Below are 26,565 nucleotides of genomic sequence, written 5' to 3'. Positions count from 1 at the left end.
GCAGATTCTACAAACCACACTAGACAAGAAGTTCCACAGCAAAATACCTTGGAGCAGAACATGAAAAGGTTTGTCATATTGTTTTTATGGTCATTTTAACAATAAATTGTTGAATGTAGTGTTTAACATTGTTTTGTAAAATACATTTACTGTTTATGTTTTTTTTTTTTTTTTTTGCAGATCCTTCCCAGGACTGTTTGGAAAAACATTTGGGGAAAAAGTGACCAGGAAAAGAGGAACACACTCTAGCTTTACTGACATGAAAAGAAAACTACATACTGTAAAGTGTTTTGAAGTACAGTTCTACCTGGTAAACAAACACATGGAGAAGACACCAAAAGCTTCAGATGAGCTGACACTTCTACAAGCAGGGATGGGTCGGAGAACTATTACTGTCAAAGATGATTCTGACCATTCATGGGTAAGTTGTAGTTGAAAACTTCACTTGCACTTCGATGTTCATGTCAGACTTATGACTTGCAATATGTTTTTTATGTAAGTGCACCACCTAAATTCCTTTGCAGCTGTGCTCTGTTCATTTTGATGCCGGGGGCATTGCAGATATAATTATTGATCGCTAGACTAATATAACTTACCATATGTTATTAAAGAATTAAAAAAACATATTTTTGTCAAAGTACTTACATTATATAAATTATGTACAGCTCTCCAGAAAACTCGAGGAGACATACCCTAAAATGACTGATTTGAATGGGGCATGGATGTTGTATAAGGCTGTTGGTAAGACTTTGAAACTTTCTATACATACTATCTTATGTGATCTCATGGCAAAGTGACTTTAAATATTATGTCCCTCCTTATAGGTGGATCTGGACAAAGAAAACTGTGTATTGTACCCCCTGAGGCAGAAGGTTATACAGGCGCTTACCTCAATTCGGTTGCTCGTGGCAAGTCAGCACTATACATTGTGCCAGTGCAAGGAACACTTGATATGTCACCTCTTCCTTATTCTTCAAAGGAGTTTGAAAAAATGCCGAAAACAACATGTCGTAACTGTTACGAAAACATGCCAGTCCAGTTTTTAGCCGCACATGTGGCATCTTGTAAGACAGTGACACTCTCTGATGAAGAGGTGAGAAATATTTCTTTTTTCATATTAAAACAATTAATTAATTACATATTTGTTGCCCCATGGCTAATAAAGTTATTTATTTATTTAGTTTTTTTGGGTCTTTTGCAGACGACTTCTATGTTTTCTACAGATGACAGTCCTGCCATGGACATAACTATGCAAAATTCCCCAGATAACACTTCCTCTATTGAAACATCTGTAACGGTAAATGTGTTTGTTTGATGCAGCAAATATAAAGTCTGTATGTCCTAAAAAGAAGTCATGTCACAGGTACTGTTATTCATCCAGTTCATACTTTAATATGTTTTTATTTTACATTTTAAGGACACCAACAATTTAAACCTTACTTCATATGCCAAGGGTTCTGAGACAGTAAGAATAACTAATTCATTCCACTTGAATAATAGTAATAAAAATAATAATAATAATAATGTGTTTTATTACTACATACTACTTTAGACTGCCTGTCCCATTTGCGAGCAGTTGTACCCCAGTGACACTGTAGAATTCCACGCAAGCTACTGTGGTGAAAGGTATTTCATTTTTTCATTAATTATTTTTTAAGCTAGATTTCCAATAAAGGTTTTAACATGTTATGATAGTAACTGCACCTCTGCTTACAGAGTATTACTGTATATTTATTCCCACAGAGTTTTTGATGAAACAGAGGCCTTTGACACAGATAGAACTGAGATATGTCCAAAACGATTAAGGACACACCAAGAGATTAAAAGGTACCTCAAACCCCAAATAGTTCATCAGAAGTTAACTGTTTTACATTAATAATGTGAAACATTCCAATTTCATGCTTTTTTTCTCTGCTCCCAATATTATTAGCATTGCTGATGTCATCAAAAGCCTTACTGAAAGGGTGGACGAAAGCAGCACCTTCAGCATTTGTGTTACCAGGGAACAGATGGTTGAAAGAGGCATTAAACAGTGGCAGCGGCAGAAAAAGTCTTCCCCTAAAAATGCCCTTAGAGTTGCTTTTATTGGAGAGGCTGGCATTGACAATGGGGCGCTGAAGACAGAATTTTTAACTGGTCAGTTTTACAGTAATATAATTTATGGTTGATATCTATGAATTTATTGTTCTCTTTTTACTTTTCTGAGAAGAAATGATGTCAGGAATAGAGAAGCGTTTTTTTGAGGGTGGGGATGGTGGTAAAAACCCCAAGTACTCAATTACAGACTTGGACAAACATAACTTCAAGTAGGTTATTTAAATTTCACACTCATTTGCCAATGTTAGTTTTTTACGATTATTGTTGACATGACAAACCATTTTATGCAGGGCTATTGGAGAGATATTTGCTGTCAGCATCACACAGGGAGGACCACCACCAAACTTCTTTTCACAGTGGTGTTACAAGTATATATCTACTGGAGAAGTGGATCAGGAAGCAATAACTGAAAGAGACATTACTGACCCTGAAGTCATGGAACTAATTAAAGAGGTAGCTCATTTAAGTATGGAAAATGGCTTTTAAAATTAAATTATTTGGTAAATTGTTAAGGTAGTGGAATTTTTTTTGCCTATAAGGATTAAAAATTAAAATACTTTTTGTGTGTTTTGTTTCAAAGATTAAGGCAGCTGACAACACAACTGTCATGGAGTTCACAGACAGAATTTTGTCATGTGGTTATACAGGGGCAGTGTCTTTTGAAAAAAAAGAAGAGATTGTGCGGTATAAGACATTTTATTGTAGGTTATTGGTCTTGATTTTTAATTCAGATACTCATTTTTTTCTTCAATTATCTTTGTATTATAGCTCTGTGGTTCTACACTCTACAGTGAGGTTACTTCCCATGCTACAACAAATCGCCTCTGGATTGAAACTGTATGACCTCCTTAGCTTGGTACAACAAGAAACTGACATTTGCAGGCAGCTGTTTGTTCCAGGATCTTTTTGCAAGGTAAATATAAATACCACCCAATAGATAACTTGCTGAATCAGTAAATGTTTTTAAATATAACTAACTTTCTTCATTTTGTAAATTTAAGGTGGATGCTGATTTTCTGATGAACTCACTATCACCTTCATTTAGTGAGATGGGTACAATGAGGCGTGCAAGGGAGTCCAAAGTAGTCAACTTTCTGCAGGACTATTTACAGGACATGGAGGATGAAGGTGACTAATTTATGCAAATTATCAATGTTTTCACATTACAGTTAAAACTGTTCTCATTAACGCTTTAGATTACAGCCCGGAAAGTACTGCGTAATTACAATGAATTTACAGCGTAACTATCTGTAATTATTTTGTACCTATAAAGAACCTATATGTAGATATAGGGTAACAATAAGTAAAGTTTGGTTAATAAAAAGGTAACAACCAATATAAATTAAAAATAATTATACTGTAATTATTTTTTAAATAAGAGATAACTATTTTAATGTTATGTGGTATATGCTAAACAACATAGAAAATTACAAATAGTTATACTGTACGTGTTTTCTAACTAAGGGCTAAATATTGTAATATAACGTGGTATGTATGACCTAATATGCTAACAACATGAAAAATTACAAATAATTATACAGTAACAATTTTATAACTAACAGCTAGCTATTCTAATATTATTACCTAATATGCTAAACAACATGGACAAATCACAAATAATTTTACTGTAACTATTCTATAACTAAAGGCTATTCTAATATTATGTGTTATGTATGACCTTGGGGGCTATGACTAATATTCACAGAATATTATCGAAGTATTGATCTGATGAAAACAACTGAATTGAGCTGAATAATTGAATCTTGAGTTGCTTTATAGCTGATAAGCTTTTTTTTTAATAATTCATGCTTCTTGAAACATTATATTCTTTCTGTTGTGAAGCTGATTTGAAACAATTTGTAGCCTATATAAAGCGCTATAAATGTGATATATTTTGCCCTCTTGTTCCACGTAGTTACAGGGTAACTACATCATCTGTGCGGGCCGTAAATTAAAGTGGTGCTTCTTACCCTCTTGTTCCACGTAGTTACAGGGTAACTACATCATCTGCGGGCCGTAAATTAAAGTGGTGCTTCTTACCCTCTTGTTCCACGTAGTTACAGGGTAACTACATCATCTGCGGGCCGTAAATTAAAGTGGTGCTTGTTACCCTCTTGTTCCACGTAGTTACAGGGTAACTACATCATCTGCGGGCCGTAAATTAAAGTGGTGCTTGTTACCCCTTGTTCCACGTAGTTACAGGGTAACTACATCATCTGCGGGCCGTAAATTAAAGTGGTGCTTGTTACCCTCTTGTTCCACGTAGTTACAGGGTACGTAGGTGCAACAAATTTACATACACAAAATGGCATATCCTTTATGTCAAAACATTTATTTTAATATTATTTTAATAACAGTAATAATTATGAATAACAATAATAGTAATATAAATTAAACAACTTATTTCAAAAAAGATTATCAATTATTATTTTAATGATGTTAACATGACAACAAATTATCATTATTTTTCCTCCTTTTTTGTGTCTCTTGCTTGGCTTCTTAATTTTCTTCTTCTTTATCTTCTTTTTCACTTGGGACTCTGATGCTGAGGAGCTGATGGAATCCCAGGAGTCTTGCTGTTCTGCAATATATATAAATAAAAACACACTGTTTAGTCCAGAAACAGAATGCAACTGCATGTGTATGTGGCTAATCTCCTCGTTGTCTCTTTTTTTCTTCAATAAAATCTGAGTTTCTCTGTCTCTTCCTGTTGACCCTGATGAATCAGTCTCTAAGTCCATATCAAACCAGATATGCAATAACATTGAGTTAAATTTTTGGTTTGATAATAGAATAGCCTATTGGTTTGTTAGTACAACAGTGATACAATAAGTAAATGAGTACAAACAGTCGTCCTGCACTGAAACATTTAGGGCCATCATAATCATTGTAAATTATTTTTTTCTTGTGTTAAGTATACTCCAAGCTCTTTCGCTACTTCTTTTATGAAGGAGAAATGGCCTGTCATGTTCAGTGTAGACAGCTGTTCAGCATGACACAAAAATGGTTGTCCAGTTCAAACATGTGTAACAGTAGTCACTAGTTCTAGTGTGCTGATATTTGCGTGCAGCCTAACTTGCTCATTCTTCACCTTCCAACACATTCACTGACATTACATTCAACTGCCCTACAGATCTTTTGAGGGGATGTCAAAACCCGTGATCATAATAATATTTTACTTAAAGGTACAATATGTAATAATTTTGTCCGCTAGAGGCCTATTCAAAACAAAGTCGTAGCATGATGACGCCAAGACATGTGGTCTTCATATCACAGCCGGTGGAAAAGAATAGGGATAGGACTCAGGCAGAAATCATGTCATAAACAAGATTGCTGCCCAAATCCTATCCCTATTCTTTTCACTGGATGAGATTATTAACGTTACTGTAGTATGAAGCAGAGCAGGAGCGAGTGTTGTGGGAGCTGAACGAGGAGCTGGAGCGATTGAGCAACATACGCATCACAAGCAGCAGGACTTTATTATGACACAGCTTCCGCTTTTCCAGTCATGAATATGAGGAAACACAGCTCTGTTTATCATATTAGATACATTTGAGAGTGTTGAAAATGATGTTATAACGTTACTCTGAGCGTTCGCTCGGAGGCTGCTGTGAAACACTGTTACACACTGCAGTAAGATAAATCGATTTTACAATATCATATTAAATGCTGGATGGCTTGTGTTGATAAATGGCATGAAATTAATTTTAAAAACGTATTGTATGATGGAGAAAATGCTGTATGACTGTTACTAAAATAAAGATGCATCTGATTATGCTATGTTAGCACCATTCACCAAATAGTGTTTTTCTCTGAGGCGTGGTAAAGCATGGTACTCGCAAAAAAATCAAGAAAATTATATTTAAACAATAAGACTGAGCTATATAACAATAATTAGTTTCCTGTCTATAAACATAACCAAACCAATGTCCCATTGCCTATTAAAACATGCAAATATTAAAGCATCTTTGGTGTTTCCATGGTTTCTACAAAATAAAAGCGTAAACCGAGAGTAACGCAGATATGACGCAATTGACAGGCGACTCCTCACACGTCCCGAAGCCTTGGTTAAAATTGCAATTTTCTCACGATTTACAAATTGTTGGAAACATTTGGGATATTGTAAGTACTCAAGTGAACAAAATATATAACACTGGTCTAGTGGTTTTTGGATATTTTTACTGCAAAAATATTACATATTACACCTTTAAATTGTTAATATGTCTTAACACAATACAGCCACTGACACTGGAGCAATGTTCTTATACCTAGTTTCTCAAAAATCATTTTATAATTAATCAATGGTAATTACATGAAGTCACCTGTGCATTGTATCAGGAACACATTTTTCCCCACTTCTTAAAAAAAACAGCGCCTACCTTGTAGGTATCACGCAAGAGCAGAAAGGAGTCGAAATGTTAGCCATTACAATAAGTTAGCATGTTAGGTGGTCACAAAGCTAGGATGTTTACTTAAAGTTAGCTAATTAATTAATGTCAAAACAGCAATAAAGTAAAAGGTAGGTTCTTACACTTAATCCCAGCAGCATCTTTGGCTGACACGTTGGCGGTGCTTTTCGCGCGGCTCCCACATACGACCTCTGAGTTTTCATCCACCGTTATGTATTTGGATGGTTTTGTAATCTTCTTTTGGAGCGATTCATCCTTGACCAAAAAAAAGAGAGTGACCACAAACAAACACTTATGTAACTATAAATGTAATCAAAATAGTACCTACTGTATTATCTTCCATGCACTGCCGTCTCGCTCCGTGCACATGTGTGAGGTAGGGCTTGCGAAACGATTCAAAAAATACAAAATGATTCGCAATTCAGAGACAAATGAATCGAGAAGCCGTTCGTTTGAGATGCATCGGCGCTGTGCAGACCGATCAGCCAATGACATCAAAGTACCGCGAGAGCGATTAATAAGGAGTAGTATGCTTTCCAGTCACTCTACTCTACTCTACTTTGATCACACCAAGCAGTCTGTGCAGCACCGATGTATCTCGGAGGTCTGCCAACCGCCATTAACTCCAGAAGAAGAAGAAGAAGAAGATGTATCTCGGAACAAGCCTAATATTCACAACTGTCAGGTGCTTCGGCGCGGCCTTTTTCCTTTATCTCACCAGGTGTGCAGGTAAACAGTACTTTAACTTTCATCCATTCCTAATAAAAAGGCAGGCGAAACTTCTTTCACATCTACGGTGAACGGGAGGGGACATGTTCGGTTCACTTAGTTTTGTCGTGTCCACAAGATATAAACTCGTGGGAACGTGATAATATGTCGTGGCCACGAGATCGTTTTGTCGAGGTAACGACATCCTTATGTCGTGGCCACATGATCATATGTTGAGGGAACGACATCTGTTTCTCATGGCCACGAGTTAAATGTGTAAACAACCTGCGTGACCATAGCAACCTGGAAACTTATGATAAAATAAGTTCGGAATTAAGAAAATATTATTATTTGAATGCTGTCTATATAGTCAACATCGCGCAGGAATGTAATAAGCTATAATAGTCTATAGCATATTAGCATTCAAATGAAATTTGTTATCAATTTGATAACCAACTTTATTTAATGGCCTTTTAATCTGATCCTGTCTTTAAAATAATAATAATAGCCTAATAATAATAATAATAATAATAATAAATAAAATGAATAAAATGATGAACAAAATTAAGTTTTTTTCTAGGCTATATCAGTGAATGGATTTTTTTTTAGCTTAAATATTCTTTTAACATATAACCAATTAATAATAATACATTATTTGAACTTCATTCAAATGCTGTCATGGGCACGATGGGCTACAAATGATAACAGACGCTCATTTATCCTTTCTTCAAGGTTACAGTCAATACAGTCATAAAGTCACATTTTATTATCATGATCTGACATTTAAAGTATTTACAAAATATAGCTAACAACATGATATAGGCCTACAGAAAGGATACACTAATGAGGGGAAAATAAAGCAAATAGGGCTACATAACAATGAATAAAAAACATTTAACCAATAATCATAGCCTAATAATAATAATAATAAATAATGTAAAAATATGAAATAAAAGACTTTAAAAGACTGTTGGATGTGATAAAAATATACACGGCATATTCTAATATTTATTGATAAACTTCATTCGAATGCTGTAGGCATCATACACAACACAATAGGCAACATGTTAATAATCACTTCTTAATTCCGCGCTTTTTCTTAATTAAAAATTAATATTATTATAATCTTATCCATTTCTGATAGTTCCAGGTTGCTATGGTAGTGCAGATTGTTTGCACAGGTAACTCGTGGCCATGAGAAATAGATGTCGTTCCCTCACCATATGATCTCGAGGCCAAGAATTTACATCGCGTGGCCACGACAACATACAAATTATATTTAACTGAAATGCTTGTGGTTAAATATTTCACCCATTTAAAGGATTAGTCGACTTTTAAATAAACTTTTGCTGATAATTTACTCACCCCCATGTCATCCAAGATGTTCATGTATTTCTTTCTTCAGTCAAAAAGAAATTAAGGTTTTTGATGAAAACATTCCAGGATTATTCTCCATATAATGGACTTCATTGGGAACCAAACGGTTCAAGGTCCAAATGACAGTTTCAGTGCAGCTTCAAATGGCTTTTAACAAGTGAATAAGGGTCTTATCTAGCGCAACGATCGGTCATTTAAAAAAATATATAAAAAAGTGTACGTTTTATAAGCACAAATGCTTCACGCGTTCGTGATGTCAGATAATACGCAATTACATTGAAAAGGTCACGCTTGACATAGGCGGAAGTACATGCAAATACTAAGTCAAACGCCATTTACAAAGGTAAAGCAAGGCGAGCATTTGTGCTTATAAAACAAACTTTTTTATATATTTTTTTAAATGACCGATTGTTTCTCTAGGTAAGACCCTTATTCATTGTCTGGTATCGTTTAAAGCCCTTTGAAGCTGCACTGAAACTGTCATTTAGACCTTCAGCCGTTTGGAGTCCACTGAAGTCCATTATATGGAGAAAAATCCCATGTTTTCATCAAAAAACTTAATTTCTTTTCAACTGAAGAAAGAGAGACATGAACATCTTGGATGACATGGGGGTGAGTAAATTATCAGGAAAAGTTTATTTAAAAGTGGACTAATCCTTTAATATTCCACCAATGATAATATTTTGGTATAGGCTGTTGGTATATATTATGCAAATCTGGCAACCCTTCCTTTACTATGTTTAATTATTGTGTAGAGGATCAGGAAGTTTCAGCAAAGGATAAAATGATTTCTAGCCCTTGCATTAGTTTTACTACTAGATATATTTATGGAGATAAGATATAAAAACCAACCTGTACAGCTATGATCAGCTGTTCGGCTGAGATTTTGATGTTTTGTTACGAAAAGACCACAGCTGATCGGTTGGTCAGAACTTGCTGAACTAGAGAGCAGATTGAATCACACCCCTAATATGCGGCTTCTCTCACTGCCACCTCCATGTTGCAGAGTAGGGGTGGGAAAAAAAATCGATATTGCAATATATTGTTGTGCTCTCTGTCGCAATAAATAATCGATACACTAACGCCCAATATCGATATTTTATTACAACACAAAATGATTAATTTACCCGTTGTCAGTGTCACTGTCACTACCCAATATCTACCATTCTGTTTGCGGGGGGCGCTGTTCGAGTAAATAGGGGTAAAGTGGCACAAACAGCGGCCGGTGAAGAACACAAGTTAACTAAACAACAGAGAATTGCAGAAAAAAAGAGAAGCGAGAAGAATGGCGGAAAACAATAAAAAACTAATCAAAGACCCACCCGCTAGTTTCCACTCTAAAGTGTGGAGACACTTCGGGTTTTACGAGACAGTCGACGGAAAGGCACTGGATAAAAACTATGCAATCTGCAAGAACTGCTTTGCAAAGATAAAATATAACAGCAACACTACGAATCTGCAAATGCACCTCGTTCGCTATCACGGTGAACTACTCTCAGGTGATAATGAGGGTAAACCAAGTCAGCCGACAATCACTACTGCGTTCAAAGCAAAGCTCCCCTTTGGGTCGCCGAGGGCACAGAGTATCACTAAGTCCATCGCCGAATTTATTTGCAAGGACCTTCGCCCTTACAGCGTGGTCGAGAATGATGGATTTTGCAGAATGTTGACAACACTGGAACCGAGATACGAGATACCGAGTCGTCGGCACTTTACAGACAATGTCATCCCTGCATTGTATGCAGATACCAGAGCCAAAGTGGAGGGTGCGCTCCGGTCTGCTAAATGAGTTGCACTAACCTGTGATGGTTGGACGTCAAGGGCCACCGAGTCCTTCGTAACTATTACTGCCCACTTCATAGACGACAACTGGGATGCCCAAAGCTACGTCCTTCAGACTCGGGCTATGAATGACAGTCATACTGGCGCTCACATGGCAGAGGTGCTTAAGACGGCTGTAGACGAGTGGAAGCTCACTGAGAAAGAGCCAGCAGTGGTGACTGACAACGCAGCGAATATGTCCGTAGCTGTTGAGATTGCTGGATATCCACACGTTCGCTGTTTCGCTCATGTTTTGAATCTCGCGGTGCAGCGTGCCCTCAAACTGCCAAATGTCGCTCGACTGCTCGGGAGAATTAGGAGAATTTGCACATTCTTCCACAGGAGCACCTCAGCAGCTGAGGCACTGAAGAGGAACCAGAAGATGTTAGGCCTTCTGCACCACAAGCTGATAACTGATGTTGTTGTCCGCTGGAACAGTGCCTATGAGATGATCAGCCGGTTTCTTGAGCAACAGCCAGCTGTTACTGCTGCCCTCTTATCTCCAGAGGTAAGGCGTTTATTGTTTTGTTACTTAATTGCATATGATAACTGTAATGTGTTATAAAATATTATTGTTAACATGATATATATTTTGTTCCTTAGTGTAAAGTGCTTTTTCCTGACTTCTTGGTCTGGATTAATAAGGAATATGTGCATTATAAAGTTTAAACTTTTGACTTCATTCTGTTCTTTTCCTTCCTTCTTTAAAGGTCAGAAAGAATACCACTGACATCTCTACCCTGACTGATGGAGACATCAAGAATGCAGAAGAGGTTGTGAAAGCCCTCCATCCAATGCTGGTAGCAACAAAGAGCATGTGTGAGGAGAAAAGTCCAACTGTTTCCATCATTGCTCCTCTTCACGCCCAACTTCTGAGCGACACACTCAGCACAATTGAGGATGCCCCTCTCGTCAAGGACATAAAGTGTGCCATCCATGGAGACCTATCAAAGCGTTACATGTCTGCAGAGGAGAAAAACTTCCTCTATGTTGCCTCCGCCTTAGACCCCAGGTTTAAGTCGATGCTCTTCTTGTCGCCTTCAGAAGTGCAGGAGACGTATGCCATGGTTGTGTCCAAGGCTGCTGCCCTGATGGTAATTACAACTTGTAAAAACTGAACAGCAGTTACTTAGGTCATTGAAATTCTCATTGTATTTGTACCTTTTAAACTTTCAACTCTTGCACTGCTGGTAGAAAAATGTCATCCACACATCTAACCATGTGCAAAGATGTGTTAAATTTTAAAATGATTAGGGGCTGAGGATTTCTTGTTGTGATGAACATGTTATTTCATTAATAACAAAAATAACAATGAAGATGTGCCAAATGCTTTTTTGTCTTATAGGGGAATGCAGATGTGGGAATGCAGTCTGATGGTAATGTAGAGGAGGGAGGAAGCACTGAAGAGAGTGGTCCTGCTGATGACACCAGTGATGAGGACCGACCACCACACACACCAAAAAAAAGGAGATCCGCACTTGCAAACCTCCTTGGACAAACATTCCAGCATGCCAGATCTTACCTGACCCCATCATCATCACCTAACTCCAAGGCTAAAAAGGAGGTTCAGCAATATCAAGAATCCTCACCTCTACCACTGTCAGATGAGCCGTTGGGTTGGTGGAAATCTGAGGCATGCAAGTACCCACACCTTGCCAAGCTGGCCCAGAGGTACCTGTGTGTGCCAGGGACTAGCGTGCCATCAGAGAGAATCTTTTCTACCACCGGTGACATAATCTCTGCTCAGAGGTGTGCTCTTACATCTGAGCATGCTGATCAGTTAGTTTTCCTCAAGAAGAATATGCCTTGATGTGTCCACCGTTTACAGTAACTTACTACTGACGTTTCAGTATTATACTGTTTCGCTCATGTTTTGAATCTCGCGGTGCAGCGTGCCCTCCAAACTGCCAAATGTCGCTCGACTGCTCGGGAGAATTAGGAGAATTTGCACATTCTTCCACAGGAGCACCTCAGCAGCTGAGGCACTGAAGAGGAACCAGAAGATGTTAGGCCTTTCCGCACCACAAGCTGATAACTGATGTTGTTGTCCGCTGGAACAGTGCCTATGAGATGATCAGCCGGTTTCTTGAGCAACAGCCAGCTGTTACTGCTGCCCTCTTATCTCCAGAGGTAAGGCGTTTATTGTTTTGTTACTTAATTGCATATGATAACTGTAATGTGTTATAAAATATTATTGTTAACATGATATATATTTTGTTCCTTAGTGTAAAGTGCTTTTTCCTGACTTCTTGGTCTGGATTAATAAGGAATATGTGCATTATAAAGTTTAAACTTTTGACTTCATTCTGTTCTTTTCCTTTCCTTCTTTAAAGGTCAGAAAGAATACCACTGACATCTCTACCCTGACTGATGGAGACATCAAGAATGCAGAAGAGGTTGTGAAAGCCCTCCATCCAATGCTGGTAGCAACAAAGAGCATGTGTGAGGAGAAAAGTCCAACTGTTTCCATCATTGCTCCTCTTACAGCAACACGCCCAACTTCTGAGCGACACACTCAGCACAATTGAGGATGCCCCTCTCGTCAAGGACATAAAGTGTGCCATCCATGGAGACCTATCAAAGCGCTACATGTCTGCAGAGGAGAAAAACTTCCTCTACGTTGCCTCCGCCTTAGACCCCAGGTTTAAGTCGATGCTCTTCTTGTCGCCTTCAGAAGTGCAGGAGACGTATGCCATGGTTGTGTCCAAGGCTGCTGCCCTGATGGTAATTACAACTTGTAAAAACTGAACAGCAGTTACTTAGGTCATTGAAATTCTCATTGTATTTGTACCTTTTAAACTTTCAACTCTTGCACTGCTGGTAGAAAAATGTCATCCACACATCTAACCATGTGCAAAGATGTGTTAAATTTTAAAATGATTAGGGGCTGAGGATTTCTTGTTGTGATGAACATGTTATTTCATTAATAACAAAAATAACAATGAAGATGTGCCAAATGCTTTTTTGTCTTATAGGGGAATGCAGATGTGGGAATGCAGTCTGATGGTAATGTAGAGGAGGGAGGAAGCACTGAAGAGAGTGGTCCTGCTGATGACACCAGTGATGAGGACCGACCACCACACACACCAAAAAAAAGGAGATCCGCACTTGCAAACCTCCTTGGACAAACATTCCAGCATGCCAGATCTTACCTGACCCCATCATCAACCTAACTCCAAGGCTAAAAAGGAGGTTCAGCAATATCAAGAATCCTCACCTCTACCACTGTCAGATGAGCCGTTGGGTTGGTGGAAATCTGAGGCATGCAAGTACCCACACCTTGCCAAGCTGGCCCAGAGGTACCTGTGTGTGCCAGGGACTAGCGTGCCATCAGAGAGAAATCTTTTCTACCACCGGTGACATAATCTCTGCTCAGAGGTGTGCTCTTACATCTGAGCATGCTGATCAGTTAGTTTTCCTCAAGAAGAATATGCCTTGATGTGTCCACCGTTTACAGTAACTTACTACTGACGTTTCAGTATTATGGTTTACACATGTTAATGTTCATGTTGTTTTGTAATGTTCATGCACTTTTATCTGTCTAGATGTACAGTGTTTACATTTAAGACCAGGAGGCAGTGAGTTATTATGCAAATGCATATTTCTTTGCACAATGTTGGAAATGTTGGCATTAATAAATGCATAAAATTTCCTTATTTCCTTATTCCTTCTTTTTCTTTTCAGTCACATATATCGTGATATATCGTTGATGAAATTTTTTCCAATATATTCAATATCGTAGATATCGTGAATCGTGATATTATCATATCGTGGACCACATATCGCCACAGAATTGAATCGTGAGGTACCTGTATCGTCCCACCCCTATTGCAGAGTCTGTCACGTTGAACCATACTCAGACCACCTCTGGTCTGGGTAAGGTTCGCTTTTGAGTCTGAGATCACTTGGTTTGTTCACATATACACACTGAACCACTCCGAGAGTTTTTGGAGGACTCAAACAAATGTTACTACCATGTACAAAATTAACTGATGAAAGACAATGGAATTCCAAAGCTGCCATAGTAATACTGCACTGCCACCCCCTCCCTCACACAAAATTATTTATTATCTGTTACCCCATACAAGTAAGTATTGTACTAGTGCAAAACATTGATTGACATCTTGCTAAATATATATTTCTCTCTGAGTTACAGGTCAAAATTGCACGAGGAAGATGTGGCCTCCCTATACTGCAGGGACAACCTTGCAGTCATATGCAAACAATTTGCTGCTCTTTGTTTCATCCTGCCCCCAGCTGAAACTGAAAATTTAAAAAATAAAGGCAGCAAACAAGCTATTGCCTATAAAAATAAAAGTAGAAGTTAATTTTTTAAATACTTAAATTGATGTTCTTTTGTTGAATTGATCATTATTTATTGAATTGTTCATTACTTTTTACAGTTTCTTGTTTTTTTAAAAATTGTTAGTATGTTATAGTTCTGTTAAAGATTTCTTTTTAAATAAACTTGGATTATTGGTTCAATTAAAGTCTTTTTAATGTGCTTTTACAATTTGTAATTCAGTTCATTCTTTAACTTTTGCTGAAGTTGAGTTTATCTGTTCCAACATAATTTAAATTGTTTAATGATGTACTTACCCTGTAACTACGTGGAACAAGAAGGTAAGAAACACCACTTTAATTTACGGCCCGCAGATGATGTAGTTACCCTGTAACTACGCGGAACAAGGGGGTAAGAAGCACCACTTTAATTTACGGCCCGCAGGTGATGTAGTTACCCTGTAACTACGCGGAACAAGGGGATAAGAAGCACCACTTTAATTTACGGCCCGCAGGTGATGTAGTTACCCTGTAACTACGCGGAACAAGGGGATAAGAAGCACCACTTTAATTTACGGCCCGCAGGTGATGTAGTTACCCTGTAACTACGCGGAACAAGGGGATAAGAAGCACCACTTTAATTTACGGCCCGCAGGTGATGTAGTTACCCTGTAACTACGCGGAACAAGAGAGTAACAAGCACCACTTTAATTTACGGCCCGCAGATGATGTAGTTACCCTGTAACTACGCGGAACAAGAGGGTAACAAGCACCACTTTAATTTACGGCCCGCAGGTGATGTAGTTACCCTGTAACTACGCGGAACAAGAGGGTAACAAGCACCACTTTAATTTACGGCCCGCAGGTGATGTAGTTACCCTGTAACTACACGGAACAAGAGAGTAACAGGCACCACTTTAATTTACGGCCCGCAGATGATGTAGTTACCCTGTAACTACGCGGAACAAGAGGGTAACAAGCACCACTTTAATTTACGGCCCGCAGGTGATGTAGTTACCCTGTAACTACACGGAACAAGAGAGTAACAGGCACCACTTAATTTACGGCCCGCAGGTGATGTAGTTACCCTGTAACTACGCGGAACAAGAGGGTAACAAGCACCACTTTAATTTACGGCCCGCAGGTGATGTAGTTACCCTGTAACTACACGGAACAAGAGAGTAACAGGCACCACTTTAATTTACGGCCCGCAGATGATGTAGTTACCCTGTAACTACGCGGAACAAGAGGGTAACAAGCACCACTTTAATTTACGGCCCGCAGATGATGTAGTTACCCTGTAACTACGCGGAACAAGAGGATAACAAGCACCACTTTAATTTACGGCCCGCAGGTGATGTAGTTACCCTGTAACTACGCGGAACAAGAGGGTAACAAGCACCACTTTAATTTACGGCCCGCAGATGATGTAGTTACCCTGTAACTACGTGGAACAAGGGGGTAACAAGCACCACTTTAATTTACGGCCCGCAGGTGATGTAGTTACCCTGTAACTACGTGGAACAAGAGGGTGGAACAAGATGACAAAACTGAGTCAGGAGCCCTTTTCTAGCGAAATATATAAATTATAGGGTACTGTATGTAGTAAAATGCAGGTGTTGTATTATGTTATATTTTATTTTCGGGGAATAGCTGGAAAGAGGAAAGCTTATGTTCCACTGCACTGCACCTCGATGGACTACAATGCCATTTAAACAACAATTATCTGTAACACTTTTATCAGGTAATAAGCCTTCATTTAAATTTCTAAAAATCATCACTAAAACCCACATGTATTCTTTAGTGATATGTACCACATAGTCTAAAGAAGTCAAATCACATTTATAGCGCTTTATATAGGCTACAAATTGTTTCAAATCAGCTTCACAACAGAAAAAAAAAAAAAATGTTTCAAGAAGAATAAATTATTAAAAAAGCTTATCAGCTATAAAGCAACTCAAGAGGGTAATTATTCAGCTCAATTTTCATCAGATCAATACTTCGATAATATTCTGTGAATATTAGTCATAGCCCCCAAGGTCATACATAACACGTAATATTAGAATAGCCTTTAGTAGAATAGTTACAGTAAAATTATTTGTGATTTGTCCATGTTGTTTAGCATATTAGGTAATAATATTAGAATAGCTAGCTGTTAGTTATGAAATTGTTACTGTATAATTATTTGTAATTTTTCATGTTGTTAGCATATTAGGTCATACATACCACGTATATTACAATATTTAGCCCTTAGTTATAAAATACGTACAGTATAACTATTTGTAATTTCCAATGTTGTTTAGCATATACCACATAACATTAAAATAGTTAACCCTTATTTAAAAAATAATTACAGTATAATTATTTTTAATTTTATTGGTTGTTACCTTTTTATTAACCAAAATTTACGTATTGTCACTGGTGTCAAAAGTATTCACATTCAATACTCAAGTAGAAGTATAGATACTAGGGTTTAAAAATACTTCTGTAGAAGTTGAAGTATCAACTCAAGCTTTTTACTCAAGTAAAAGTGTAAAAGTACTGGTTTCAAAACTACTTAAAGTATAAAAGTAAAAGTAATGTAAGGAAAAAAATGCCATTAAGGACAAAAGCTTAGGCCGCGCTACAGGGGTCTATTGTGCACTCTACCTCCTCAAAATGTCATCAATAACATTTATTGGAATGTAAATGTACATCCAAGCTTAACTGCAGGAATCTGTGAGGGCAACGGAAAGAAAAATGCGGGTAGTTTTGGTGTACCCAGGGCAGGCTTAGTAACAATCAGGGCTTGACATTAACGGGTAGTTTTCAGCTGTTTCAGTTCACATCGCAACAAAAAATGCCAACAAACTTGTCTGTTGGAGTTTGTTGGATAGGTGTGATAACCCTGTTGGCGTTGGTTGGAGTCTGTTTTTACCAGACTGAACATGTTTAATCTGCATTTGTTTGGTCGTCTGAGCATCCAACAAACGGCAACAATCATGGCCGCCATATTAAAGGGTCGTTCCAAACCGAAGTGTTCAAAACTGGCCACTTTAAAGGGCCCTTCGGAATGAAGGATTTCCCATGGGGGGGCCCCCATGATCCTTTGCACAGGGAAGTTGTTTGTCATCACAGAATGGGTACAGGAGGCTCGGAGTTCGATTTTACCTATAAATGAATGTATAGTATTTTTCTATAGGCTACTACTGTAATATTTATACGAGTTAGATTTAGTACATTATTATGGTCAAAACGACACTGTACTTCAAAAAAATACTTTACAGCTTTATCAGTCCATTCAAATGTTTCAAATACATAGACACAATATACATTATGGTGCGATAAACCAAAAATAAATAAATATATAGGCCTAAACTAACGTTAAACAAAGGGCGCAGCTTGCGCTATCTATCCCCCTTTCTCGTTAAGATGACGCAGAAGTGCGTTCTAAAAAAGGAGTATTTTTGACCCCTACACCCTTCATCCCTTCGAAAGCTCTCCCTCCGGAGGGTAAACCCTTTGAAGGGATTAGGGCATAGGGATGAGCCCTTCCGAATGGAACGCAGGACCTGACGTAATCTAACTGGCCACGAACCGTTGCCATGACGATGAGACAAGTCCCTGGCAAAGACAGCTGTTTGATCGCGCCCGCGCCTCACGCACACACAACAAAGCACTGGAAACATGACATCGCAGCTTGTTCGTTATAAAAAATAAAATACAGTTTTAAAAAAAACAAACATATAAAATGTACAATAGTTCGTAGTGCAATCCGTGCCATTCAGCAAGAGCACTGCACCACTTCACCGAAAGAGAGAGGTATAACACCATGAGAGCAACGCAGGTTTACCTTCAGTTTCGTTTTAAATTAATTCGTTTAGGCATGTTTAGCTACATGGTTGTATATGACTATGGGTCATATAAATAAAGAGTCGCGCTAAAAAAAAAAAAAAAAAAAGATTAAAAACCGGTGTATAGGCTACGCTAATTAATTCAAACGTCTCTCTACCGAACTACCTAGCATAATTTGCAGAGGACGAAGAGAAAACAGCCGTTTGATAGCCTAATGAGCCAGTAGTAGAGAAATAATAATTTTTAATAAATAATCTTTTTTGAGTAACGACCCCCAACACTGTCGTCCTTGCTGGAGTGTGACGTGATTTGTGTCATGTGCAGGTGTGATGGATCGCGTACAAACCAATAGGGTATCAGAATGGTATAGCCTATGTTTATTCTCATCCAACCACAATCAAATTCACTCTATCCGGATGGTGCGATTTATCTGGATAGTTGTTTTTTTCAAGCCGGAATGAAAACAAGCTGAAATGAAATAGGAGTAACGAGGCTATTTTTAAAATGTAAGGAGTAGAAAGTACAGATAATTGCGTGAAAATGTAAGGAGTAGAAGTAAAAGTCGTCTGAAAAATAATTACTCCAGTAAAGTATAGATACCCGAAATTTCTACTTAAGTAAGGTAACGAAGTATTTGTACTTAACTTTACTTGACACCTCTGCGTATTGTTACCGTATATCTACATATAGGTTCTTTATAGGTACAAAATAATTACAGATAGTTACGCTGTAAATTCGTTGTAATTACGCAGTACTTTCCGGGCTGTAATCTAAAGCGTTACCATGTTGGCGTGAAGTTGGCCCCCCACCCAACGCTAAACGTCTGCAAAATAGTCTCAATCGTTTGTGCTCTGTTTGTGCTGGTTTGTGCCGTAAAAATTTTCGTTTTTGCTGCTTTGGTTTTTAGGTATTAACCCCCCCCCCCCCCATTCTCAGGTCACTCAGCCCCCCACATGCTTCAAATTGCCCAAAATAGTCTCAATCGTTTGTGCTGGTTTGTGCCGGTAAAAGTTTCGTTTGTGCTGCTTTCCAGGGACGTGCACAGGGTTGCTCAGGTTGCCCGGGCAACTGCCCATATGCCCTTCTCGACTCACGTTGCCCTTCCGAGGTGGAAAAAAAATAAATAAAGGGGGGTTGGTAGGGGAGTGCCCTTTTTTTTTTAGGTCAGAGCAACTGCCCCTCAAAATTCCTGTGCACGTCCTTGTTGCTTATGAATTTATTGCTTTGTCAAGACTAAAAAAGAAATTAAAAAATTTCAAAAATACATACTTTCTTCGTTCTTAGCATTTTTTATCTGTTTCGGGAGTTTCGTTTTGCAGCCATAGCCATGTCAAGACGCCTGTTATTAGGCCTATCTCCCGCACTGCATGATGTCCGAGTTATTGAATAAATCATTGAAATATTTCCACATGACTCCGCCAATGTTTGGTAGACACCACACATATATTTGCATGTTATAAAGAAATATTCACGTTATGGTAAATTATCGTTATGTTTATTTTATATAAGCTACTGATAAGCAAGGGCAAGGTGAACTAACAAACAAATCAAGATGTCTGCAATTGACGATCAACTAAAGTAATTCACAAGCGAACTGCATCTCCGAAAACCGACAGCAGGGGTCGTCACAGTCCAGGAGGTCATCCCACTATCCATAGTGCTTCCAGTAATGGCCATCACCATCATGTGTGTACATCATACACCTCCTCAAAGGCGGCAGCAACCACTACAGCTCCTCCAAATCCATATTTATTTATAAAGCACATAATAAAACAACAGTGCTGTACATGTCATCATATAAAATAAAAATAATTACAAAAATTAATAGCACCGGATTTAAAACAGCAACACACACCATTCAAAAAGACTCGGTCAAATAGCTACAGCAACAACACCTCAACATTAAATGCTAATGTAAAAAGTTTTAAATGATGATTCTCTCAAATACTCTGGTAAAGTGTTCCATAGCCTTGGGGCAGTTACCGCAAATGCGTGATCACCTCTGGACTTGGTTTTGATCGAGGAACATGTAGGAGATTTTGCACGTTAGATTGTAATGATCTCTTTGACTCATGAACATGAATAATGTAGCCGGTTTGGGCCCCACGTGTCAGTCTCACTCAGACTCGGCTACCCCTCTGTGTTGTGTTGTGTGGTGTGAGTGCGAAATAAAGACTGGAGTCGGTCTGCTGGTTCAGTAGATCTTTTTTTTACGAGGCAAAATCTGCATGAGAAAAATGCAAATGCAAAAATTAGTTGTATGTAGACAATTTTGTGTGAACAGCCTGCTCCTGGCTCTGCTCAGACCTCCCGCGGACAAGCAAGCTCAAAACATACAGATAATCTTATTTACAATAAAGTACTATAAAGAAAATAATATACATAATCACATTAATCACATCAGATATATGTTATATATATATATATATATATATATATATATATATATATATATATATATATATATATATATATATATATATATACAGTACAGTCCAAAAGTTTGGAACCACTAAGATTTTTTGTTTTTAAAAGAAGTTTCGTCTGCTCACCAAGGCTATATTTATTTAATTAAAAATACAGTAAAAAACAGTAATATTGTGAAATATTATTACAATTTAAAATAACTGTTTTCTATTTGAATATATTTCACAAAGTAATTTATTCCTGTGATGGCAAAGCTGAATTTTCAGCATCATTACTCCAGTCTTCAGTGTCACATGATCCTTCAGAAATCATTCTAATATGCTGATCTGCTGCTCAAGAAACATTTAATGTGTACAATTGTACAAAATATTTGTGTACAATATTTTTTTTCAGGATTATTTGATGAATAGAAAGTTCAAAAGAACAGTGTTTATCTAAAATCTAATCTTTTGTAACATTATAAATGTCTTTACTGCCACTTTTGATTGATTTAATGCATCCTTGCTGAATAAAAGTATTCATTTCTTTAATTTCTTTTCAAAAAAATAAAAATAAAAATTCTTACTGACCCCAAACTTTTGAACGATAGTGTATAATGCTACAGAAGCTTTGTATTTCAGATAAATGCTGTTCTTTTGAACTTTCTATTCATCAAGGAATCCTGAAAAAAAAAGTACACAACTGTTTTCAACATTGAAAATAATCATAAATGTTTATTGAGCAGCAAATCAGCATATTAGAATGATTTCTGAAGGATCATGTGACACTGAAGACTGGAGTAACGATGCTGAAAATTCAGCTTTGCATCACAGGAATAAATTACTTTGTCAAATATATTTAAATAGTACACAGTTATTTTAAATTGTAATAATATTTCACAATATTACTGTTTTTTACTGTATTTTTAATTAAATAAATGTAGCCTTGGTGAGCAGACAAAACTTCTTTTAAAAACATTAAAAATCTTAGTGGTTCCAAACTTTTGGACTGTACTGTATATATATAAAACATATATCTGATGTGATTAATATGATTATGTATATTATTTTCTTTATAGTACTTTTTCTTTATAGTACTTTATATAGTATTTTGAGGTCTTTTATATAAGACATTTTCTATATATATAGAAAATGTCTTATATAAAAGACCTCACTTGATGTTAACAGTGAATACATTTCAAAGAAATTAGTATAATGCATCACACTCATATTCAAATTAAACTCATAGAAAGCACCTCTTAAATCACACACATTTCCAGCATTTGATGTATACATAAACTAAATTTTAAATTTTAAACACACGACAAAGAAAACTGATCAGAAAATAACCATACCTGCATGGGTTGAAAAATGCAAATGCAAAAATTAGTTGTATAGATAATTTTGTGTGAACAGCCTGCTCCTGCCAAACGTTTGAATGAAAGAGATTAACAGTCACGCTTTGCAGGCCAATTTTCACACCAACATACATCACACTGCATTTAATTGATAAAAAACATTCACTTTTGCAAATAAAACAAATTTAAAGAAAAGATAAACACACTCATGCATACTCACTTATTTCTTAGCAAAATACATATCAATTAATTAGCGATTACTTCACTGAAAACCAGGGGCGGATCTACCGGGGTGGCACGGGGTGGCCACTGCCACCCTAAGAAAAAGCTTTGCCACCCCAAAATTATCATAGAATAAAATAAATGTAAGCAGTGTTTCAAGTAGGGGAAAGTGGGTGAGTTGTGCCAGTTTTTACTCAAAGTGACTTTAAAGTTAGGCCATGGCAGTAATGCCTTCAACTTAAGAATGTACATATATTTCAGGATGTGGTGCATGCCTGAGAACAATAACTTTGGATCTGAAATAAATTGTTTCAGAAATATAGCTTTTGGAAAAAAAAGTGGTCTCGTGGCACAACTTGCCCCTTGTGCAGGGTAAGTTGTGCCTTTGGGGAGAATACGTAGGGGTAATTTGTGCCAGTCATTTCTGAAGTAAAGCAGAACATTTTAATGTTATGAACTGTAATGCTATATGAAAGCAAGACAAATTCAATACAAAATTACTCATTTAAGGTTTATTTAGATATTGTCACCCTATTAAACTGTTGGAATAGGCTAAGTCATATTTTGTAGTTTTTGGGAAACACAGAAAACTTAAATACACAATATATGATATTTGTGAATCATTTCAGGCAAAAAGGCTTTGGCAATAGATGCCTGTTGACATACATAGAATGCTGTCTCTCAATTATGTAACATATAAGAATACACTGCATTCCAAATAATTATGCAAGTGCCATATCAGTAAGATTTCAGTAGAATAAACATTCAGATTTTAGTTTTTCTAAGAAAATGTTTGTTTGTTTATTTATCCATGTCTTATAACTGGTATCAGTCTCAGACAAAATAATTTGCCAGGTCTACCCTACTTAGAAAACCTACTACCTAGAAACCCTACTTAGAGGTTGTTCCACATTATTAAGCAAGTCACAGTTTTCAAAATGGGGAGGAAGAAAGATCTTTCTGAAGATGAATATACCTGTTTGCTGCTCAACACTGGCTTTTTTTTATAGCTGCCCTTTTAATACAATTATTTTTTTTGACAGGAACTTTCATTAATAAGCCTTTATCTGACCGAGTTCTGCTGTGCTCTAAATCACTCACAAATCTTATGATAATTTGATAATATTCATTCAGTTTTCACACAATATTAGTTGTTTTCATGCCTTTTGCACAACATTGGACCATTTCATGCTTTTCATCTTCAGAAAGTGCATTTTATAAGTGTGTAGCATGATGGGTTTTGGTCTAAAATCAAGAATGTCACATAGTTTAACTGCTAAAATGTAAGAGTACAATGTACAATTACAAATTAATAATATGTTGAAAATAATCATACGTGGGGGTGAATTGTGCCACTGGCATAACTTAACCCAGGCCCTCTGGCACAAATCACCCCGGACCCACAAGTTTGAAAAACTAGCATGATCCAGCAGTTAAGAGCTAACATCATGCTAACTGTATAGACTCATTGTGTAGCCTGCTAAAGCACTAAAATGTGTAAAATGTTTACAAACTTGTCTATAATTGTTCAGACACTACCATCAAAAAACCTTGATCATAGAAATTTTACTTTGAAAGGGAAAAAACATTTTTTTTAGCTAAAATGTGCTTTCCTCTCATGCCATGTGTCTCTCTTCTTTGGAGGATGAGTAAAATGGATGGCTTTTCAAAATTATGTGGTCACATGACCAATTTCTTCTATGGTTTTCCAGAAACAATTGGTGGAACTACTTCCCCCCTGTCACAAATCACCCCACTCTCCCCTACTGCTTTTCAGAAGCGGCGCTTCAATGTGATGACGTAAATTAGACAGAGTAACGCAAAATAATGGCAAGAAACCCCGTCTTTCAATCAACTGTGTGTGATGGGTGTACGCGCACCCAGCGCGCCCAGTGTAGTCCGCTTCATTAACAAATTACTCTTATGAACCGGTTCTTTGAGAGTCAGAAAACACAGTGCAGCCAAGTTCACTTCAGGAGTTCACGATTTTTTCCCCTATTTGTACGTGAATCGGAAAAGTACTGCTTCCCAGCTAACTCAGAAGTCCTTTGAGAAATGTAATTCCATCCGAATATATCTGAGATTCATTTTCATAATTTTTTTGGCGAGCTGATCTCCGACTGCCCGCTCCACTTTCATCATGGATAAAGGTCTTGTCATCCGACGAAACAATAACATGAAATCAATAAGAAGATCCCGATCACAGAAAATAATAGCAGAGGTAAGAATCTATATGTATTTTAGCTTTTCTTGATTTGCTAAGTGATTCAGTTGGACATGCAGTTTCCCAAACCATTCGTTCAGTTCTCAAAACAAAGACACAATTTCTCAAAACGTTTAACAATGACAACATTTGGTAGCAATACTGATGACTCACCAGTCAAAATCTGAGAGAGAGCTGAATACATAATATACAGCCCCGACAGCAACATAGTGTCGGCCCAGATCTGGCCCACATCTGGTCCGCGTGTAATCCACGTGTACCAGATGTGGGCCCGATTTGGGCCAGACTATGTTGTTGTCTGGGAGGGGTTTTAAACTTACACAGTAGGTATTTTTGTTACAGTGTATTGAATTGATCTCACTAGTGTTCACTGGGCTGTGCAGTAGTGTGTGTATTTGTTACATTTTGTGTGTCATCTGATGCCAAAGTTTGAGGTTTGTACAAGTTGGTGTATTTTGAGATTGTGTTTATAGTTGTGAGAAAATGAATTGTTTCATGAATTTATGCGTTAGCAATAAAGAAAAACAATACTGAAAAGTTTGAAAGACAAATTTATGTTGGCTTGTCATAAAGCCAACTTAAAGTCTTGTTTAAAAAACGTCAAAACTTTGGTCAGTTAGGCCAGCATATAGATGTTCTGGGTAATTGCTAAAGTGTTGCTAGGTGGTTGCTAGGAGATTCTGGGTGGTTGCTAGGCTCTTGCTAGTGTATTGATTGCTATCAATTGTAGTTGATAGGCTTTTCTGGGTGAACACACTCAGACATTCCCACCTCTGTTAATAACAGAAACTCAAATATTGTTTTGTTGCTCTTTAACTTGCACTAAAACATGTGATTTATACCATCGAAGTAGCCTGTATAATAATAAAACTGCTTATCTCCTTTACTGATACTAGGGGTGTGCACAAATAGTCAAATATTCGAATATTCGACCTGGAATTAATATTCGAAAAATAAAAATACTATTCGAATTTTACTATGTTGCTTTGCTGGCCGTAAATGCAGTGAATCCATGATAAATCCTAAGCACTAAAACTCGCAGTTATAACTAAATGCACTGGTGGCGCTGTGCAGCGTGTTTAACAAGTTCACTTTATTTGATCGTCACATAATTGTCGTCTGCCTCGCGAAGTTTGGAATTACGTGGATGAAAATACAAAATCTAACACAATTTAATTACTTTTGATCAAATTAATTAATGAAACAGAGTTATCATAATATCACCACCATAGTGAGAAAGCTCATGAAATCTAAACACCAGTTGAATGAGGAAAGACAGCTGTCCATTAACTTACTGCATTCACGACAGGTAAGTGCAGCTGTACCCCGTGTGAGCCAAGAAAATAATTTATCTGATAGCAAAATTATTTTGAGACATGTTTCCTTTAAGTTTCGTTGAGGCAGATATATTTATTAACAGAAATCACAAAGTGCTGCTGTTAGAAACTTAGCTTAGCACACCGTTATGTATTATCATTATCTTGTTTCTGCAGTGTCTCATTTTCTCACACGAGCATGTGGATATTATTGTTTTTATCAACATGAACACGTGAAACAATATGAAAACGATAACCATACCATATAACGCTACTGACTCGAGTGTATTAGGAACGTTTTGTACGATAGGCCTAACTGGCGCTGTCTGCTTTATAAGCGTTTTTCCCGTTCACGCTGCTTGAGCTCAAATGCTTTTGTTTTATATATATATATATATATATATATATATATATATATATATATAGTACAGTCCAAAAATTTGGAACCACTAAGATTTTTTATGTTTTTAAAAGAAGTTTCGTCTGCTCACCAAGGCTACATTTATTTAATTA

The 26,565-nt window shown here is 37.2% G+C and overlaps 2 protein-coding genes and 1 long non-coding RNA gene across 4 annotated transcripts; 2 read left to right on the top strand and 1 right to left on the bottom strand.

Moving 5' to 3' along the window:
* The first annotated feature begins 963 nt into the window (after window positions 1-963).
* On the top strand, window positions 964-2,368 carry LOC125247122. Of its 2 annotated transcripts, XM_048158327.1 has the most exons (6): window positions 964-1,093; window positions 1,202-1,297; window positions 1,418-1,465; window positions 1,553-1,626; window positions 1,744-1,827; window positions 1,931-2,368. In XM_048158327.1, exons 1-6 carry the CDS (start codon window positions 992-994, stop codon window positions 2,166-2,168), a joined length of 642 nt encoding a protein of 213 aa, XP_048014284.1. In that variant the 5' UTR covers window positions 964-991; the 3' UTR covers window positions 2,169-2,368. The 2 variants fall into 2 exon arrangements, with proteins under 2 accessions (XP_048014284.1, XP_048014283.1); XM_048158326.1 differs by having other exon boundaries at window positions 968-1,297.
* A 2,013-nt stretch (window positions 2,369-4,381) lies between these two features.
* Window positions 4,382-7,007, bottom strand: LOC125247132. Its single transcript, XR_007180019.1, has 3 exons — window positions 6,835-7,007; window positions 6,629-6,761; window positions 4,382-4,678 (listed from the first exon to the last, which is right to left on the bottom strand). It is a non-coding gene; the product is annotated as an uncharacterized LOC125247132 (long non-coding RNA).
* A 4,412-nt stretch (window positions 7,008-11,419) lies between these two features.
* On the top strand, window positions 11,420-12,248 carry LOC125247126 (E3 SUMO-protein ligase ZBED1-like). The gene is made up of 2 exons (XM_048158330.1): window positions 11,420-11,506; window positions 11,758-12,248. The coding sequence occupies exons 1-2, from the start codon at window positions 11,435-11,437 to the stop codon at window positions 12,220-12,222; spliced, it is 537 nt and encodes a 178-aa protein (XP_048014287.1). The 5' UTR covers window positions 11,420-11,434; the 3' UTR covers window positions 12,223-12,248.
* The last annotated feature ends 14,317 nt before the right edge of the window (window positions 12,249-26,565 follow it).

Source organism: Megalobrama amblycephala, linkage group LG15, assembly GCF_018812025.1.
Source record: "Megalobrama amblycephala isolate DHTTF-2021 linkage group LG15, ASM1881202v1, whole genome shotgun sequence".
NCBI classification, from domain to species: Eukaryota; Metazoa; Chordata; class Actinopteri; order Cypriniformes; family Xenocyprididae; genus Megalobrama; species Megalobrama amblycephala.
The sequence above is the reverse complement of the archived record's forward strand: the minus strand, read 5'-3'. Positions and strand labels throughout refer to the sequence as shown.

Bases quoted from the DNA above. Each gene is read 5' to 3' on its own strand.
- LOC125247122 (XM_048158326.1), top strand. From the start codon at position 992: ATGCCGAAAACAACATGTCGTAACTGTTACGAAAACATGCCAGTCCAG. The intron at 1,298-1,417 runs GTAAATGTGTTT...TTACATTTTAAG, and splicing joins CTATTGAAACATCTGTAACG to GACACCAACAATTTAAACCT. The intron at 1,828-1,930 runs GTACCTCAAACC...CAATATTATTAG, and splicing joins ACACACCAAGAGATTAAAAG to CATTGCTGATGTCATCAAAA.
- LOC125247126 (XM_048158330.1), top strand. From the start codon at position 11,435: ATGCTCTTCTTGTCGCCTTCAGAAGTGCAGGAGACGTATGCCATGGTT. The intron at 11,507-11,757 runs GTAATTACAACT...TTTGTCTTATAG, and splicing joins CCAAGGCTGCTGCCCTGATG to GGGAATGCAGATGTGGGAAT.